Raw genomic sequence first — 16,977 nt, 5'->3', positions numbered from 1 at the left:
GCTTCCTGGATGGAAGGAACCGGGGCTCCTGAAGGACCCAACGGCTGTGGGGTGGGTTCTACTTCACTAAACTGGACCACTCACCTCAGAGCTCTCAGGTGAAAAGGAACTGTCTCACTGATGCCAGTGAACTGCTGAGTCTCTGCTACAGCAGCTTGGCCTCCACCCCAACCAATTTAATTTTCCTTCCTCCAAATACAGGTCTAATATATCACTATTTAACATAAGCAGTTCCTGAGTTTGGTTGGGCGTTCAAACAGCAAGAAGCACGTCACATTATCTGAATCTACCTAATTCCTGAGTTTTGGATAACAAACACCAACAGTTCAAAACCTAAGGTCCACTCATTGTTGTTGCCTAGTCACCAACTCGTGTCAGACTTTCTTATGACCCCGTGGACTGTAGGCCGCCAGGCTCTTCTGTCCATGGGATTCTCCAGGCAAGGATACTGGAGTGGGTTGCCACGCCCTTCTCCAGGGGATCTTCCCAATTCAGGGATTGAACCCACGTTTCCCACGTCTCCTGCATCGGCAGGCAGATCCTTTACCACCGCTCCACCTGGGATGGCCCTGAGGAATACTGTGCCCTGTCTAAAGGAGTCACTCAAATCCAAGTATCCAAAACTTAATCTAGGTAGAGGGGTCCAGACGGTGAGGGACCATGAGCGCTTAGGACAGCCTGTCTATCGGTGGCCTGTAACCAGCACGGCGGTTACAGAACCCCTCGTGGTGCCTGACCCTACTCAGAGGAACCCACGGACAGGACGACGCAGCCTGGGGAACACGCCCCTGGAACGCCACAGGGCAGCCCGTGCTGCGAGCACCCAGGGGGGCGGAGGAGGAGCGATTGCCGGCCAGGCCGCGGCCCGCACGCCAGCCCTCCCGCCGTACCTCTTCCTCGGCGTACTTGAGCTTGTACTGCCTCTTCACGGCGGGGTCGAAGCGCGCCTGGGGTAGCCAGGTCTGGATCTGGAGCAGGCCCAGGCTCACCCACAGGCTGCCACGGCGGGCCGGCTCGGGCAGGTCGCGCTTGCCCTCCAGCTCCCCGAACGAGTGGCGCAGGGCGGCAAGCAGGAGGCCCAGCAGGTCCTTGGGCAGCGCCTCCCGCCTGGCCAGCTCCCCCAGAGTCTCGCCCACGTGCTGGAAGGCCTGGCCATCCCCGAGCAGCAGCTGCTGGCAGGCGTGCACGTGCTCTTGCTGCCGGGGCGCGGGCAGCAGCTCCGCCAGGCCGGCCAGATGCCGGCACAGCACCAGGGCCTGGAGCCGGGAATCCGTGCGTCTGCGGGGACAGGGGAGCACTCACTGGGTCTGCGCTGCAGTCAGCAGCGTTCCTCTCTGACGCTAGCGTTCGTTCTTCCAGAAAACAGCGAGGCGGCCTACGCTGCTCTCCAGGCTACACCTGGAGATGAATTTCTGTTCTCGGTCTGATACGGTTTTCGAGGCACGGCCCTCGTGGTGACAGGACGCTGACAGCAGGCAGAGGCCGGCTCACAGCGGTCTCTGTGATGGGCTGAAAACCTGCTCCTCCAGCCGAAACACCTGTCCTCCACCCACCGGGAAGAGCCACTACCCAGGCAAGCTCTGACCGAGGTCCCACGACACACCCTGGAGCGAAGACGGCAGCCGTCCCGTCCACCCAGGAGAGGGGGTACCTGAACTCCGCCACCACCGGCACAGCCATGTTGGTCCAGAGCACCGCGCTGACGTCCCGGAGCTGCTGGCGCCTCTCGACCCACGCCCCCAGGGTGACGTGCGAGGACGACAGGACGGGCAGGCCGCTCACATCCCAGGGACCTGCTCTGCAGCTGCTGGTCACGATCTCAAAGCAGCACTTGGAGAACACGGCTCTACTGAGACCGCTGGGACCCTGAGGGAGGGAGAGGAGTCAGGTTAACTTTTAGAAATTAACTAACAGGGTTTCAATGAGCAGCACTGGGGCGCCTCAGGTTGTCAGGGACAGGTAACCACCATCCTCAGACAGGACCAGCCTGGCAGAGTGGGGTCGGGTGCAGTGGGCCCCGAAGGACTCCATTCTCTACGAACGAAGAGCAGGGGTTGCTTTTGTCAAGCAGGAGAAAACCCCTCCCACCTGGGCATCAGGAAGACCATTTCTGCAGCAGGGCTGGGGGCACACTGCAGGACGGTGAGACCTGGAGGCAGGGGAAGCCTCTGCTTCCTGGACTGTTACCCGGGACACAGGAGCAGTGTCCATGACAACAGGTGAGGGGCGAGATGCTTCCTGGACTGTTACCTGGGACACAGGAGCAGTATCCATGACCACAGGTGAGGGGTGAGACCCACAGGAAAGCAAACCTCGGCTGTGTGCAGCTCTTGGTGAGCCGTGAGGTTTAACACTAAAGGCTTTGAGACGCCTTATAGTAAAGGAATCAATTTTGATATAGGAATGGAACAGAACTGAGTCCTACATCCATGAAAACTTGTGAGAATAAAGTACTGTGTCAGAAGTGGCATTTCAAATCAGATGGAAAGAATGAACTAGGTGAAACTGGTGTTGTTAATACTGCTTTTGGATATATTTGTTTGCAGAAGATTAAAAAATTCACATCCCTACCTCACAAAAGAAGATATTCTGATGAGACTGACATAAACATGAAAATGAACAAATGGTTTTTCACTCTATGAGTGGTGAAGAAAGACTTATTTAGAAGCATGTCAAACCCACAAAGTAGAAAGTGGCTGGTGTATTTGAAAACTATAAAACGTGTGTGATATAAGAAAACATCCTCAAACCTGCGAGACAATAGAAATAAATTTCCTTCAAACCTGCGAGATACTAGAAATATATTTCCAACCATGTTAGGTGAAGGTTTAATATGCATAATATATAATGAGATCTTCATTAATAAAATGACGTTTAATGACCCTTTTTAAACAAAATGGGCAATAAACATGACTGGAAAATTCAGAGAAAGAAATAAAAACAAACAATATACGTATGTAAAGATGCTCTATCTCAATAAAAATCAAAGGAATACAAATTAAAACAAGTTCTAAAGTGAACGACTGGTAATAATTCAAAGTATTAATGACACCAAGTGGGGCAAAGATACGGAAACACAGGATATGAGAAGTGATCCTGACTTCATGTCTCCCCTCTTCACTGTCTCCTAGCAGGAAGAGTGAAAAACAAACCTACTTCCCTAGATGTTCTGATAACATACATAAATCTCTTTAAATGTGCAGACACTTTGGCCAAGGGTTAAACCCCAAGCCTCATCACAACCCATGGAAACAGCAGACAAGTAGACAAAGGCTTGTACAAGGGTAGCTGATGCAGGGGTGCTTGCTACAGGAAGCGGGAGGAGAAGGCAAGAAATCTCTGCTTATCGATGAGAAGGTGATACATGCTTTGCAGCGCAGCAGCAGAGTGGAACACCTTAAAAAGAGTAAGCTGGACGACAGGTGCAAATTGTCACGACATACTATGTGAACCAAGGAAGCAGCCTTGCTTTTGATTACACACGAGAGGAATTTTTTCTACCGTCAAACATTTTTATAATTTTCTGCCAACAAACCTTCAATGTGGGGTCCAGAAGAGATCTGGGTGTCTCCTGCTCTTCACCAGGCAGAGGGTTCCACGTCAGCCAGTACTCTGGATGTGTGGTCACAGTGCTACTCCAGAAAGACGTAAACGTGGAACTGAATAACTCGGACCACAAAGAGATCCTTTCTTCAGCAGTCATCTAGAGATAAAGGATTAATCAGGTAAGAGAATATTCGAGAAAGATTCTATAAATCCAGTTATAAGGTCTCCGTCTTGTAATAAATATCATCCAGAACATGGATTTAAAGATTATTAATCCTAATGTTTCTGATTTTCTGCCACCCCAGACATCTTAGTCACATTATTTAACCTATTTATACTTTGATGAAACAAACATGAGATCTGACTCTGTAAGACTACATGTGAAAATGTAGTAAAAATAATCACATAATTATGTATCAAAATCAATGAATAAAACATTATCAAAAAAAATTTAAGGCTGTACTAATGAAGTAATAGTAACTACAATTCAACACTATTCATATTCAACAAGTTATTCTCTATGGAAGAGTAAAAAACACTGACTATACATTTTTGAGCAAATAAAATAAACATTAGCAAATATTTTAACCTCATTTAACTGGGAACCAAATGGAATGAAACTGTGATAAGAGCACGAAAATGCCTAAAATATCACTGCAAAAAACATTCAAAGTTCTCCTCTTTGAAACTTAATTCAGAAAAGATTAGTTTTACAACATGCAATTTTTGAGATTATTCTGCAATGTTCTGCAACCAGTGTGCCACAGAAAATCTAATCAGTTCACAGCGCAAAGGCGGCTTTTTGATTTTGACTTTGATTTTTACCTTTTGATGGTGCGCTAAGGACCAAAGGTCTCGAAGCTCTTGAGGAGCAACTGGTGTGTACTTAAGACAAAATGTGATGTGATGGCTTATCTCCTCATCTATCTGAGGCTGCTGGTGTTTGCTTGACCTGCTCAAGAAAGAGAGAGGGGGAGAGAGTAAGCTGTGGGCTTTCCATGAACTGCTAGAAAACTGCTATGGAAGGGGATATGGAACACACACAAAATAGGCAAAGAATCAAGAATTTTTGGCTTTCCAAAGTGGCAAATGACCTCCCTCTGCTTCAGCAACTACTCCCCCTCAAGACAAGGCTGTGCTTTGTTTTAAACGTAGGATACACAGAATAAACTTCCATGAAAATAAGCTGCCCCAAAGGGAAAAACCTGAAGGATGGCTCACCTTCTCAGACAAGCCTGTGTCATAAAATCAGCTGTGACTTTGTACTGCCAAAGCATGGCCAGGTATTCCATCACAGGCCACAGCTGAACACTCCTGGTGAGCTGGATTAAGGAGCTAAAGTCTGGCTGCGACAGAAAGGAAGCTTCACTCTGCTTTTTCTCCAGAAAACCAAGTGAAATTCCTTTGGCTTTTAGTTCTAAACACTGAGCATTCACAAGATTCTTCAATACATCTGTCAAAAAGATACACAGCAGTCAGTGGTCAGGCTCAGATTCCCAACAGCCAGTTATGTGACTATGAGCTTAACTTGAGTTCAGCTTCACCTGAGTTCGAGTTTCTCATGTGCTAAATAACGCTATTAATACCTGCACAATTCCAATGACAGAACTAAATAATGTAGGTAAAGTTTAGCCTTATGCCTGACACTTATTTAGTGGTCACTATAGTATATGGGAGGGCAAAGAAGGAGAAGAATATCTAAGGGAGAAATTTTTTAAACTTACTGACAAAGAAAAAGAAAAAAAAACAACTTATTAGCTGCAGAGAACATGCTTAGAACCACTGTCAGCTAGCCACACACCTGAGTCGACATCTTCCAGAATATTAGCTCGGAGGACCAACCCCCAGGCCCGGAGGAGACTTTTCTTTAATGTCCCTTCAGACGCAACCATTTGGAGCCGACTAATGTCTTCCTGCCATCCACTCTGCCCAAGAGCAGGCATCCACTCTCTGATGGTAAGAGCTTTGTTAAAGACCTTCAGTTGTGAAAAACACTCTATGACCAGCTCGTCCTGAAACAATAAAACCCAGGAGAGCCTATTACAGAGGAGAAAAGTGGTTCTTCTTAGAAGCCTGTCCATGTCTGAAAGTTTTTAAATATTTCCTCAATGCTGCTACAAACAGAGTTGGTTTACTCCTGTTGCTCTAAGGATATTTTACAGTAACAAAGTTAAAAGTCTACTCAATCTTAAAAGTCTCAAGACTAAGCAAAACAATAACACTTGACAAATCAGTAAATAGTGCTCACTGAACATTCAAAAATTTGCAGGCAGGGCTGAGTCTAGTTGAATGGCAGTGCCCATGTTCCAAGAAAGCTTCAGAAGAGGTCAAACCTTTGTGTTTACTACATGCTTCCAAATTGTACCTTAAAAGGAAAGGGTCGTCCCAGGAACTTCTGCAACTTCTTTACACCTGCGAATCCACCAGTTGGGCTCTCCAAGCAATTCTGAATATGTTCTGAAATGGTCTGAACCTCTTTGTAGTATCTTTAGCAGAGGAGATAAAAGGGCAGAAGGGAGGTGAGGAAAGGGGGGAGTGCTGGATATTAAGGGACACTGCATATACTTTACACTAGGTTTACATTCACCGACAAGTCAAGGAGGGAACAGACCAAAGTCAAGTAGGAAGAAACACATTTCGTTTCCAAACATCAATCCTGTAGATACTGACTTTGTTTCTCTAAAAATGAGTCTTACTTGTCTTCATGGTTCATCAGGAGTTGGGGGATCCGACAGACCAAATGTTTTAAAACCCAGTGCCAATGAAGGGCAAGCAAGGCCAGGCCCGAGGCATCTACTTTTACTGTGTCGGCCATAGTCCAAAACCGGTCCCGCCACCGCACAGAACCCAAGATCTGAAAACAAAGCAAATCAAGACTGCTCACAGACATCTCACAGTAAAGGACACAAAACACAGACTTCAATCGTGAATCAATTCGCAACACACACATGTTAAAGATCTAGCATCTGACTGGAAAATTTTTTAGGGGTATTGAGGCAGTCAGAGAAGGCAAAGATCTTTCGTCCTATCACTGGAAGTTCAGAGCTATTGGGGAAAACAGAGTCACTGGGTCATGTGGTAAGTGTGCACCCCATGTTACAAGAAATCACAACCTGCTTTACAAAGAAGCTGCGCTCTTGAACCCCAACCAGCAGTAGAGGCAGGTTTCAGTTGTTAACCTTAGCCCTGCTGGTGAGTGGACCTGCACTGTGGTTTCAATTTACATCTCCTGGATAACTAACGATACAGAAAAATTTCCAAGTTCTCAGGGGGCATTCATTATCTTCTGAGAAACATCTCTTCAAATTCTCTTGCTCCTTTTTAAAACTGGGCTATTACTTTGGTTTAAACAATTTATTTACAATTTATAAACAGTGTCACCTAGTGTTTTCATTCTCTTAAAGCTGTCTATTAACAACCATTTTTAATTTTGACAAAACTGAATTCATCAATTTTTTCTTTTATGAAGAATGCCCTGAAATCTCTGCCTATCCTCAGGCTGTGAATATTTTCTGTTTTCTTTTAGAGGTTCATTAACTTTAGCTTTTAGACATAGGTCTATGATCTATTTTGATGTTAACTTTTCTGACATAAGGCAGGAGTAAAGGCTCATATTTATTACATGGATATCTAGTTTTTTCATCATCGTTTGTTAAAGAACTGTTTCCCTCATTAAATTAATTCACCATATATTAATTTTGAGTGTCTGCTTCTAAATTCTCTTTTATTTCATTAGTCTATGTCTATCCTTATGACGATAACTACTGTTTTCATTAATGTAGTGTTGTAATGAAAAATCAGGTACTCTTAGTTTCCAACATTGCTGTTCTTCTAATTGTGTATTTTTATGGCAAAGCAGTCTCCAGATTAGTGATAATCTTTCAGGTTTTATGGTGTAAAAGCTATTTTCATAATAATGTCATATTATTTGCCCTCTTTACTATGGTGACATCTGCACTGATGGTACCAAAAAAAGGGCAGGGGCTGGGGTGGCAGACAAGCCATGACTTGGGTGTCTGGCAAACAGCGTGTGGAAAATGAAAGAATCTGTCAGTTCAAGAGAAACAAGACTGCTGAAAATAAAACTCAAAACTTTTAAGTGAAGCTCAGAACTCTGAAAAACTAAGAGCTTGACAAATTCCCAATACTTAAAGATTTTCTGATGAAGTCCTGAGGTAATTTTTCAAGAGTATGACTTCTTAATTTATATTGTAAAATGAAATGTGCCAACATTTGGAAGATCTGATAACTCACTTAACAATACTTTACAAATTACCAATGCACGAGCTGCAAATATACACAAGCGTAACATGCAAGGATAAAGTCCATCCAAAGTGCATGCCGGTCAATGGATTTTAACACATGACAAGATCGCTGTTTTTTCAAATTCCACGTTATAAGTGACCTTTACAAAACTATCACTTGTCAAGCTGTGGTATAGGATCAAAGGACATTCACAATTATGTGGGAATGTTTGTTAAACTAGCCTTCACTTTCCCAGCTCTTAACAACATGAAATAGAGGTCAGCTTCTCTTCACAAACTTCAACCCATACAACATACCATAAGACAGCAAATCAGGGGCAGGTGTGAGAAACTGGCTTTCCTTCTGTTAAGCCAGACATGAAGAGATTTGCAGAAATGTAACACTGTTCCACTCTTAATTTTTGTTTTGGAAAATGGTTGGTTTTTCATTAAAAATGTTATTCATGTTAACATGAATTTGTTACTGTGTTTTTAAACAGACTAACACATAATTTTTTACATTTCTCAGATTTATTTCCTAATATGGTAAATATACATGTAACCACATATGCAAAAGTTCTTTGCGATATGGGGATGGCGGGGGCGGGGGCGGGTCTTGAGACTAAAAAGTTTAACACCTACAATTCTAATTTATCACAATTACTAGAATAATCTGGATTCAATCCCAGTTTAGTCCACATGTGAGAATCATGTCTAAGAAGGCTTAAGTGAACTAAAACATAACAGTTAAAATTCTGATTTTTAGCAACAAATGGATGGACAAATAAGTTATAGTATGTATACATTCAACAGACTATTACTTGGCAATAAAAAGGAATGAATTGAGACACAAAACAATATGGATGTATCTCAAAATGATTTTAAATGAAAGTGGACAGATAAAAACAATATAAAATGCCAGAAATAGAAATATAAAAGCAATATAAAATGCTGTAGTAACAAAAAGCAGATCAATGGATATCTGCTGGAGGTGGAGGGCAGAAAAAAGGAAGAGAAAACAGAAGATGAAAGGTTTGAGGGTGATGGATGGGTTCACTGTCATGACTGTGGTAATGGCGTCAATGCATACACAGGTCAAAATGTATAAATCTGTACACTTTAAACATATGCAACTTATTATCTCAATTACACCCTTATACAGCTTTAAAATATGTGTATCTATTTAAAATTCACAAGAACAATTTCTCAAATAATTTTGGACATATGACTACACTGAAGTTAGTTGTTCCCCTAAAAATCTTTGTGCCAAGAAATATGTCACTTAAAAGAAAAACAGGTGCATCTCCTCACCTCGTTAACACTGGCATCAGACACCGTGCCTTGAGAGGACTGTACCCACAGCAGGATTAACGCATCACAAAGTTCAAAGAAAGCAGCAAGATTGACCACAATTTCATGGGGCAGGCTGTGATAGCTCTCTGGATCTTAGAGTTGGTATAAATAAGAACATGTGATCAGTTTTAATTCTGTGGACATTTTCAAAGTTAACAGCAGTCTAGAACTTAATATTATCCTCAGCACAAAGGTCAAGGTCAAAGTTGAAAGCAAATCTTTGCCTACTATTATTAAGTTAGCAAGTTAGGCGTGTATACATAGAGATGTTCATATCTCAATTAAAAAAAAAGCATTTGTTTAAATACAAAACAAATTCTAAGATATTACATATATGACCAGATGGATAGATAACAGGAAGATATGAGAAGATATAAACGAATCTCTACTATTAACAGTAGCTCCTGCAAGAGTAAGCTTTGTTTTTATGCTTCTACAGTTTGAATATTTTCCAAGAAATACCAATATCTTTTCAATTAAAAAAAAAAAAAAGGGAAAGAGGAAGCAAAGAACCCATAACCAAATGCTTATGAGTTCATACTTTTGAGCCGAGAGACCAGGTCTCATGCTCTGGCTCTGCTACTTGCTAGAGATGTGACCCAGAGCATCTCTGTGCCTCCCTTTCCTCACTCATAAGACCCACCTCATGGTGGTCAAAACAATAAATAAATAAATGAGATTGAGGACATGTAAAAAAGCACTTAGTCAAAAATACTGAGTAAAGGAAGATGTCAAAATCAGGCCGCCAAGTCAAAGGGAATCAGCAGCACGGCAGCACCTGAGGAACCTCTCGCCGTCAGGAACATCACGCAGCCAGATGCGAAACTGAAGGAGGTAAAAGCAACCTCCTTACCTTTATGGAATTCAAAGGACATTCTCAAAACACTGTTTCTTAACTTTTTGCCACCAACAGAAACCAAATTTGCTTCAGTAAAAATCCGTTTTTCCCGGTCGAAATATATGATGGTCCTGAAATGAGATTCCACAATTAACAAACAGTGATCAGTTCATAATACTTATCACAGCCTCTACCTGCTGAATCCTACGAGCCCTGTGAACGAACATCAATTTCCCTCAGTCTGTCATTCCCCTCAGGCCTCTGCAAATTCTGGATGAGAGAGACGGGCAGTAACAGAGATGACAACCAGGCTGGCGGGGAGGAAGACAGGGCGAGGGAAGCTGCCGGCCCACTGCGCTGCTCTGCCACGATCTGACGAACCGCACTGTGGACTCTCGACACTGGCCATCACGGGGAAGCCCTGGCAGCTCGGTGGCTGGGACCCGGTGCTTTCACTGCCATGGCCCAGGTTCAGTCCCTGATCAGGGAACTAAGACTTCAAAAGCCTCTGGGTGCAGCAACCCCCCACCCAAAAAAACCCCAAACCAGCCATCATACAATTAATCTGCCATGTTAGAAGTTACCCGGGCAGGAGGATGAGGGAGCTGCTGGGGGAAGGGACAAGGGGTCCTCTGAGGTGTTACTGCGTATCAATCACACGAGTGAGTTCACTTTGTGAAAATTCATCAAAACGACATGTACTCATCATTAGCGGCACTTTTCTGTAATGCATGTTGTACCTCAGTTTCAAAATTATTTCTCTAAATCTCTTACACTGATGGACAATTAAAAAGTATTACTGGTCATTACATTAAACAGTGAGGGATGACTTAAAAAACAATTATGTAAATTTATACTATATGTGACTATGTACGTAGACCTCACCCTTTGATGGGACAGACGGCTGAGGAAAGAACTTGTGAAAATGCAGGGAGCTATTGGGAATCACACAGAAAACAGTGGAAACAGAGCTATCCTGTGATAAAAGATTAACCATAAAACAAATCCCACTACTGATACTTCCCAGTGTATATATTAATAAGCACCCTGTTAAATTATTAAGAATCTGCCAATTCAAAGGCACTAGGACATCAGGGTCAGAATGACTTTTCGCTGTGCACAGAGCTTGAAGGAGAGGTGGTAACGAAGGCAATCACGTCAGACGCTCAGCACTCCTCAGATTCAGAAAATTAAATACACATAAACTATACCTTAGGCGATATGGGTTCGATCCCTGAGTTGGGAAGATCCCCTGGAAAAAGAAATTGCAACCCACTCCAGTATTCTTGCCCAGGAAAATTACATGGACAGAGGAGCCTGGCGGGCTACAGTCCACGGGGTCACAAAAGAGTCAGGCATAACTTAGCCATTAAATAACAATTTGTGAAGTCACAGGGTACAGTGAGGCAAACAGTGCCCACAACAGTAGGCTTCACCTACTTGTTTGCAACAGACTCTAAAAGGGCAAAGAGCTGTTCAGGTTGGTCTGTCTGTGGGTCAAAGTCCATCGCATTTCGGATGATGTCCACAGCCTGCATGTTCCATCGGGGATCCAGAGGGATCACAGATTCATCTGGTTTAAGGAACAAAAGAAAAGGCAGAATTCTGGAGTTAGACTCCCTGTCTGGCAAATCTCACTGTTTTACTCTGATCGCATAGAGCCTTGCTGGGGAAGAGAGACGGAAATGGTTCAATCCGTGACAGTTCCAAAACCAACGCATTCAGCTGCTCAGGTCCCACTAACGGCTGGAGAAGAATTCATGGACTCAATCACCCAATCTTCTGCCATTAACCACAAGAAAACTAACTCCCATGGCAGAAAATGAATGAACACACCTCAGTAATTTGCCTTTAACAAGAAAAACAACTCAAGATTATTTTGCTTCAAACCCACTTCCTTATAATCCCAGGGTTCGCTGCTGCCGCCTCTGCACCTTTGGCTCAAGCTTGGTATCAAGCTCCCTCTGCACAGCAGCAGCCATCAGACTGACCTGGTCGGAGGTGGGGATCCCAGGGGCAGGAGGTATGAGAAAACGATGGGAATGTTAGTTTGAGGGTGGCTGGGTGGCTCAGTGGAGTACCTCATACTCCAAAGGCATCCAGAACACAGGAGACTAACCAATGCCTACTGTGAACAGCAAGGTCCAGCGGGGGGACCCGTATGCCCAAATGTAGCAAGGCTACATGAGCCAGAGCGACTCAGATGAAAAGGAAAAAGGAAGATGAGCCAATCAGTGGGCAGGCAAAGGCTGCCTCGAAGGGAATCGACCACTCTACTCTAGAACTATGTTCTCAAAGACCAAAGTTCTTTCATGAATGGAAAGTCATAATTCAGTTCAGCCACAATATGAGCCTGACATCAGTTTTCTCTGTCATTTGACTTCTGCCCAACCATCTACCCCATTACCTTTAGTGTACACGAGGCAGTCATATGTACACATAAAATTATAATTATATAAACATCAGGCTTAGCACAAAAGCATTATGCACACTTTTTTTCTAAACCAAATTGGGTAATAGCATGTTTTGATCAATGTCAGATGAAAATTGAGAAATTCTGAATACCTCATTTAATTAGATAGCTTGGATGGCTATTTCTTTTATCATTGTGGTTTTGTTTCATAACTTTGAATGTAAGACTTTATAACTTCATCATTAAGGTTTTCTGTTTAAGACACTGAATGTGTACTATTTTACCTTCATCTCAAAAGAGATCACAGTTTGAAACCCTTTCTTTTAACAGTACTAACACATCACAGACTATTACAAGTTGAAGGGGCCCCAGAAGAATGAATTTGATTCCCATATTTTTGAAACAAAGGCAGCTGAGCACGAATGAGGGACCCAGAATCAACAAGCCGGTTTGTGGCCAGGCTGGGACCGGAGCCCAGACTCCCAGCTCCCGTGTTCCTCCCACCGCATTGGGTGTCATCATCCTTTTTCAGAAACTGAAGAATCAATACACAGCTTTGAAAAGCAGCAGCAGAATAAGCATCTGGATACTCTGAGTCTTCTTTTTAAACCTGTTACAAGGGGGAGCTCTGACAGACCTTTTCCCCATGAACTCAACGGACAAGAGCGCTGGGAGCTACAGGTCAAGGCAGGTGCAGTACCTGTTGCATTTGGCTGCAATATTTTGATGACATCACTGACCCCGGACGAGAGAGAGTTTGAGTAAAAGTTCCTGAGAGCTGCAGCACCGGCTTCCAGACGGATCTGCGTGGACTCTGTGGAGGAAGGAGCAGCAGACGTCAGTTATCACCTGAAGCAGAGCCGTCCCCTCAAGCTTTCTGTTCTGCGGCTGCCACAGTGGCCACGTCGCAGGTTATGTTTCAGGAGCTACCCGTGTCTAGCAGCCATCACACAGGACAAAGCAGATGAGAATACGTATCCAATTTCCTTCTACACATATTTAGACATCACATGTCCCACCCAATAATATACACATACACTGGCTTATCTATAAATTCTCCTAAAGTAGAAACCCTCATATAAACTCAATTACTTTAGTCAACAAGTTATACCCACAAATTCTGGTACGTTAAAACCTTTAAAGCTACTTGGAATGAAAAATGTACAAAGAAATTAAGAATGATCATTTAGACCACTGGAACAAAAGTAAGATTAGAATCTTATGTACTTTTATGGGAAGTAAATTTACCAAAAGCAACCCTTTTCCAGAAGGAATGCATGTGCAACAGAGTAAGTACAGGGGAAAAAAAAACCCAGGATGTTCAGAAAGTTAAAAGTAACATAACAGTACATTTTCCTTCTGGATTTGATAGAAGATTGGACAGATCCTGAAATGCTGAGGTTTACATGGGGAAAAGTTTCTCTCGGGCAACAACTAGGGTAGACGTGTACCTTAATGTTTTAACAGTTAAATAAACAATAATGCTAAGTCATAAACATCCTGCTAGGAGCTTCCCCAGATGTAATTTTAACTGTGTAATTGAAGAGAAAAAGCAACTGCTGAGTTATGAAAGCAGGGTGTGCATACATAAATTCCCTCATTACACAAATCAAGCTTCTTTACTCACCAAGCCCCTGTGGCATATTCTTGGCTAAATGATAAAGCCATTTAACTCTGAGCATCCAGTCTTGATTGGTTGCTCTTTCTATGAGCAATTTAACAGCCACAGCTAGAGTATCTGGTTCATCAATCCAGTAAGTATCCACTTCAACTGAAGTGAACTTTAAGTTCTCCGGGTGGGAGGACTGCATAATTTTCTCTAAGTCTGGCAAAGTAAGAGGCTGAATCCTGAAATTCATTACAATAGACAAAGTTAGTATTAGGTTAAATCTTCATTTCATATTTCAAAGAACCAAGACAAATAACTTTATAATTAATCCATCAAAGAGTTAACAGGGAATATATAAGTTCCCTCCAAAGAGGGAAAATCAAAACATGTACCTACAATAAATAATAAATAGGGAGCAATATCACAACAAACAATGAAACTATGTGGAAAGTGATCACGTAACATTCTGGTCAAATATATTCGGTAGTGACCACGACCATCTAAAAAAAGAGAGGGAGAAAGAGAGGGAAGGAGGAAAGCAGGAAGGAAGGGAAGGAGGAAAAGTCGAGAGAGAGACACAAGCTCAAGGCTCCGCTAACCTTGCCCAGTTGCTTGTTTTCATGCTCAGCCTGTTGAGACAATATGCCAAGATCTGCCCGTCGCCTCGGACTTTAGAGAGGTGAGAATCTTCTGTGGTGAAGAGCGCCGAGGGCAGAGAATCTGGCCACAGCCCCAAGGCGAGAAGGGAGCTGCCCCAGGCTTCCTGTGCTTGCAGCGAAGAAACATGTTTCTCTAGGAGAGCCTGCGCAAGCTGGTGGGAGACAGAAACACAAGGTGTACGGTCCCCAAGACACAGGGCTCTTATCGAAGACTAGTGGAGTAACGGCAGTCTTCTAGGTCAGCAGTCAGGACACACTCCTCAATACCCAACATGACAAAATTCCACTTTTTCTGCTGAGAGGCAAGTTTCAAGGCATATTTAATCACATTTATGCTATTTTCCAAAAAAGTGCCTGGATACCAGATCTCTGTTCCAGCGTGACTGCAGGCGAGCTCTCTAAGGCCGTCAACGTTGCTGCCGGCAGAGCACCCTCCCGCCACCTGTAGTGCTGCCCTGCAGACGGCTGTGTCAGACACCTCACGGTACCTGCTGGTTTGCTGGGGAAGCCTGGGAGCGGACATATGCTTCCCAGCACGCTTTAGAAAACGCGCTGCCTAAGCTCAGGCCTCGCTGCAGATACTGCACGATGAGTGCGGCTGTCTGAAGGAGGTTCGACACTGAGGATGCTGGAGAGGCTGTAAAGAAGAAGACAGTGCCATCCGTGAGCAACAGATCCTGCAGAATCTCCAGAGAAGGCAGACACATCTCATCTTCACATCACGCTTCCACCCGGGCCCTTATCTCAGAAAGCCTTCCAAGTGGACTCCAGGGGGCTCAACGGCACTCAGTGGACCTGCGAGAACATTCACTCACATTCGTTCCCGGCAAGCCTGCCTCCCCAACTCCCCCTCCGGGAGCAGCGCCTTGTGGGGAAGTGAGCAGATGACTTAGACATGACAGAGCCTGGCCACATACACCCTCGGCCTCAAGCTGATACCCTGGAGGGGACAAAATGAGCGTGGCAGCAGAAAGCCCCGTGGGCTCTGAAACCCAACTCAGCTGTCACTGTCAGCTGCGTGGCTTTCCCAAGTCACTCAGCCTCTCTCATCCGTAAGATGGAAACGTACCTTGCAGAACTAATGTGAGGATTAAATAAGCAGCCAACACTGCACCTAACACAGAGTGGTTTACTCAACAAATAACATTTCATTATTTTTCATTGTTATTATTACTGCCCTTTCTTGTACCTTCGGACATTTAGAAGAAGTAATACTTGTCTGTTTTAAACAATTCCAAGTTCCCTCTTTATTCAACCTTCAAGAGATTCAATGATAGCTATGAAGGATTTTCAGGACAACCTTCCCCAATCTCAGTGCTGAAAGTAATATTCTTCCGAGTGTGGGCCTCTGACCGCACGCCTCAGAATTCCCCGGGAAGCTTCCTGAAATGCTGCCTCCTGTGGCTCACTCAGCCCAGCTGAACCAACCTCTTGGTGGGCAGGGGCAGGAGGAGAGTAGCCAGTACATCTATGTTAGTAACAGGCTTTCTAGGTCATTTCCATCTCTATGTATACTAAATGCAAGAACTCCCAGACGAGCAGTCAAGTGGAATGACATGGATTTCCAGAGGAATAAAACCCTGCAGAGGCCTGGAAGTCAAGCACCTTACCTACAATAGCACTTCGGGTCTCTGTGTGCAAAGCCAAAAGGGTGTCACACACGCTGTCCCCCACCAACCCAAGGCTGTGCAGTAGGACTTTCAGATCTAGGTCATCTGGGATGCTTCCGTCCCCGTCTCCTGAAATGTAGATTTCAAGTCCACGATTCCTCATAGCTCGGGATATTTCTCCATGAACAGGATCCATTGAGAGAAAAAGTCTAGTAGAACAAGCAATTCAAAGAGGGGGAAAAAGACGTCAAAATCTCAGCGCAACCAACAGTGTGGCTCCGCAGCACCTGGCAAGGGCAAAGCTTGTGTGGCGCATCCTCAGGAGCTGGACAGCGACGGCCCAGCTCACAGGTGCTGTCTGCGTCTGCCTTCTACCCTCCAGCTCCGAGCGCATCAATACAGCAAGGCAGCTCCTCCTCCTAAGGAACTGCGGACTGTGTGTCCACCTTGAGTACTGAGGGCTGTAAAAGTCTCACGCTCAGATATTCCCCAAATCAGCCAGTGCTGATTCATCATTCTAACTCATCTACAGAGAAAACAAAAAAGAGGCGTGTGTTCTCCAGAAACACTTAGCTGCGTAATAGTCGGTGTCCACCAGCTTCTGCATCGAGCCGCCTGATGGCTCACCCTCACCCCAGCACAGCGGGTTCCTGCTGACCCTCCTCAGGCCAAACCTGCTCCTTGGCCAGTCGTCCTCTTGCTCAA

General features: G+C 44.3%; 1 protein-coding gene across 2 annotated transcripts in view; it reads right to left on the bottom strand.

Annotated features, from left to right (window-relative positions):
* Positions 1–16,977, bottom strand: part of MDN1 (midasin AAA ATPase 1) — a 135,845-nt gene that overhangs the window by 43,588 nt on the left and 75,280 nt on the right. For both annotated transcript variants that reach the window (XM_043890266.1, XM_043890268.1), the window contains exons 46-61: positions 16,273–16,481; positions 15,151–15,299; positions 14,603–14,814; positions 14,022–14,242; positions 13,095–13,208; positions 11,422–11,554; positions 9,997–10,112; positions 9,102–9,235; positions 6,243–6,400; positions 5,912–6,032; positions 5,348–5,558; positions 4,768–4,999; positions 4,372–4,498; positions 3,536–3,703; positions 1,652–1,866; positions 891–1,278 (exon numbers count right to left, since the gene is read on the bottom strand). In XM_043890266.1, coding sequence (XP_043746201.1) covers positions 891–1,278; positions 1,652–1,866; positions 3,536–3,703; positions 4,372–4,498; positions 4,768–4,999; positions 5,348–5,558; positions 5,912–6,032; positions 6,243–6,400; positions 9,102–9,235; positions 9,997–10,112; positions 11,422–11,554; positions 13,095–13,208; positions 14,022–14,242; positions 14,603–14,814; positions 15,151–15,299; positions 16,273–16,481 — 2,908 coding nt within the window. The remainder of the gene's footprint in view (positions 1–890; positions 1,279–1,651; positions 1,867–3,535; positions 3,704–4,371; positions 4,499–4,767; positions 5,000–5,347; positions 5,559–5,911; positions 6,033–6,242; positions 6,401–9,101; positions 9,236–9,996; positions 10,113–11,421; positions 11,555–13,094; positions 13,209–14,021; positions 14,243–14,602; positions 14,815–15,150; positions 15,300–16,272; positions 16,482–16,977) is intronic.

The sequence above is a fragment of the Cervus elaphus genome, chromosome 28 (assembly GCF_910594005.1).
Source record: "Cervus elaphus chromosome 28, mCerEla1.1, whole genome shotgun sequence".
Lineage (NCBI taxonomy): Eukaryota > Metazoa > Chordata > Mammalia > Artiodactyla > Cervidae > Cervus > Cervus elaphus.
The sequence above is the reverse complement of the archived record's forward strand: the minus strand, read 5'-3'. Positions and strand labels throughout refer to the sequence as shown.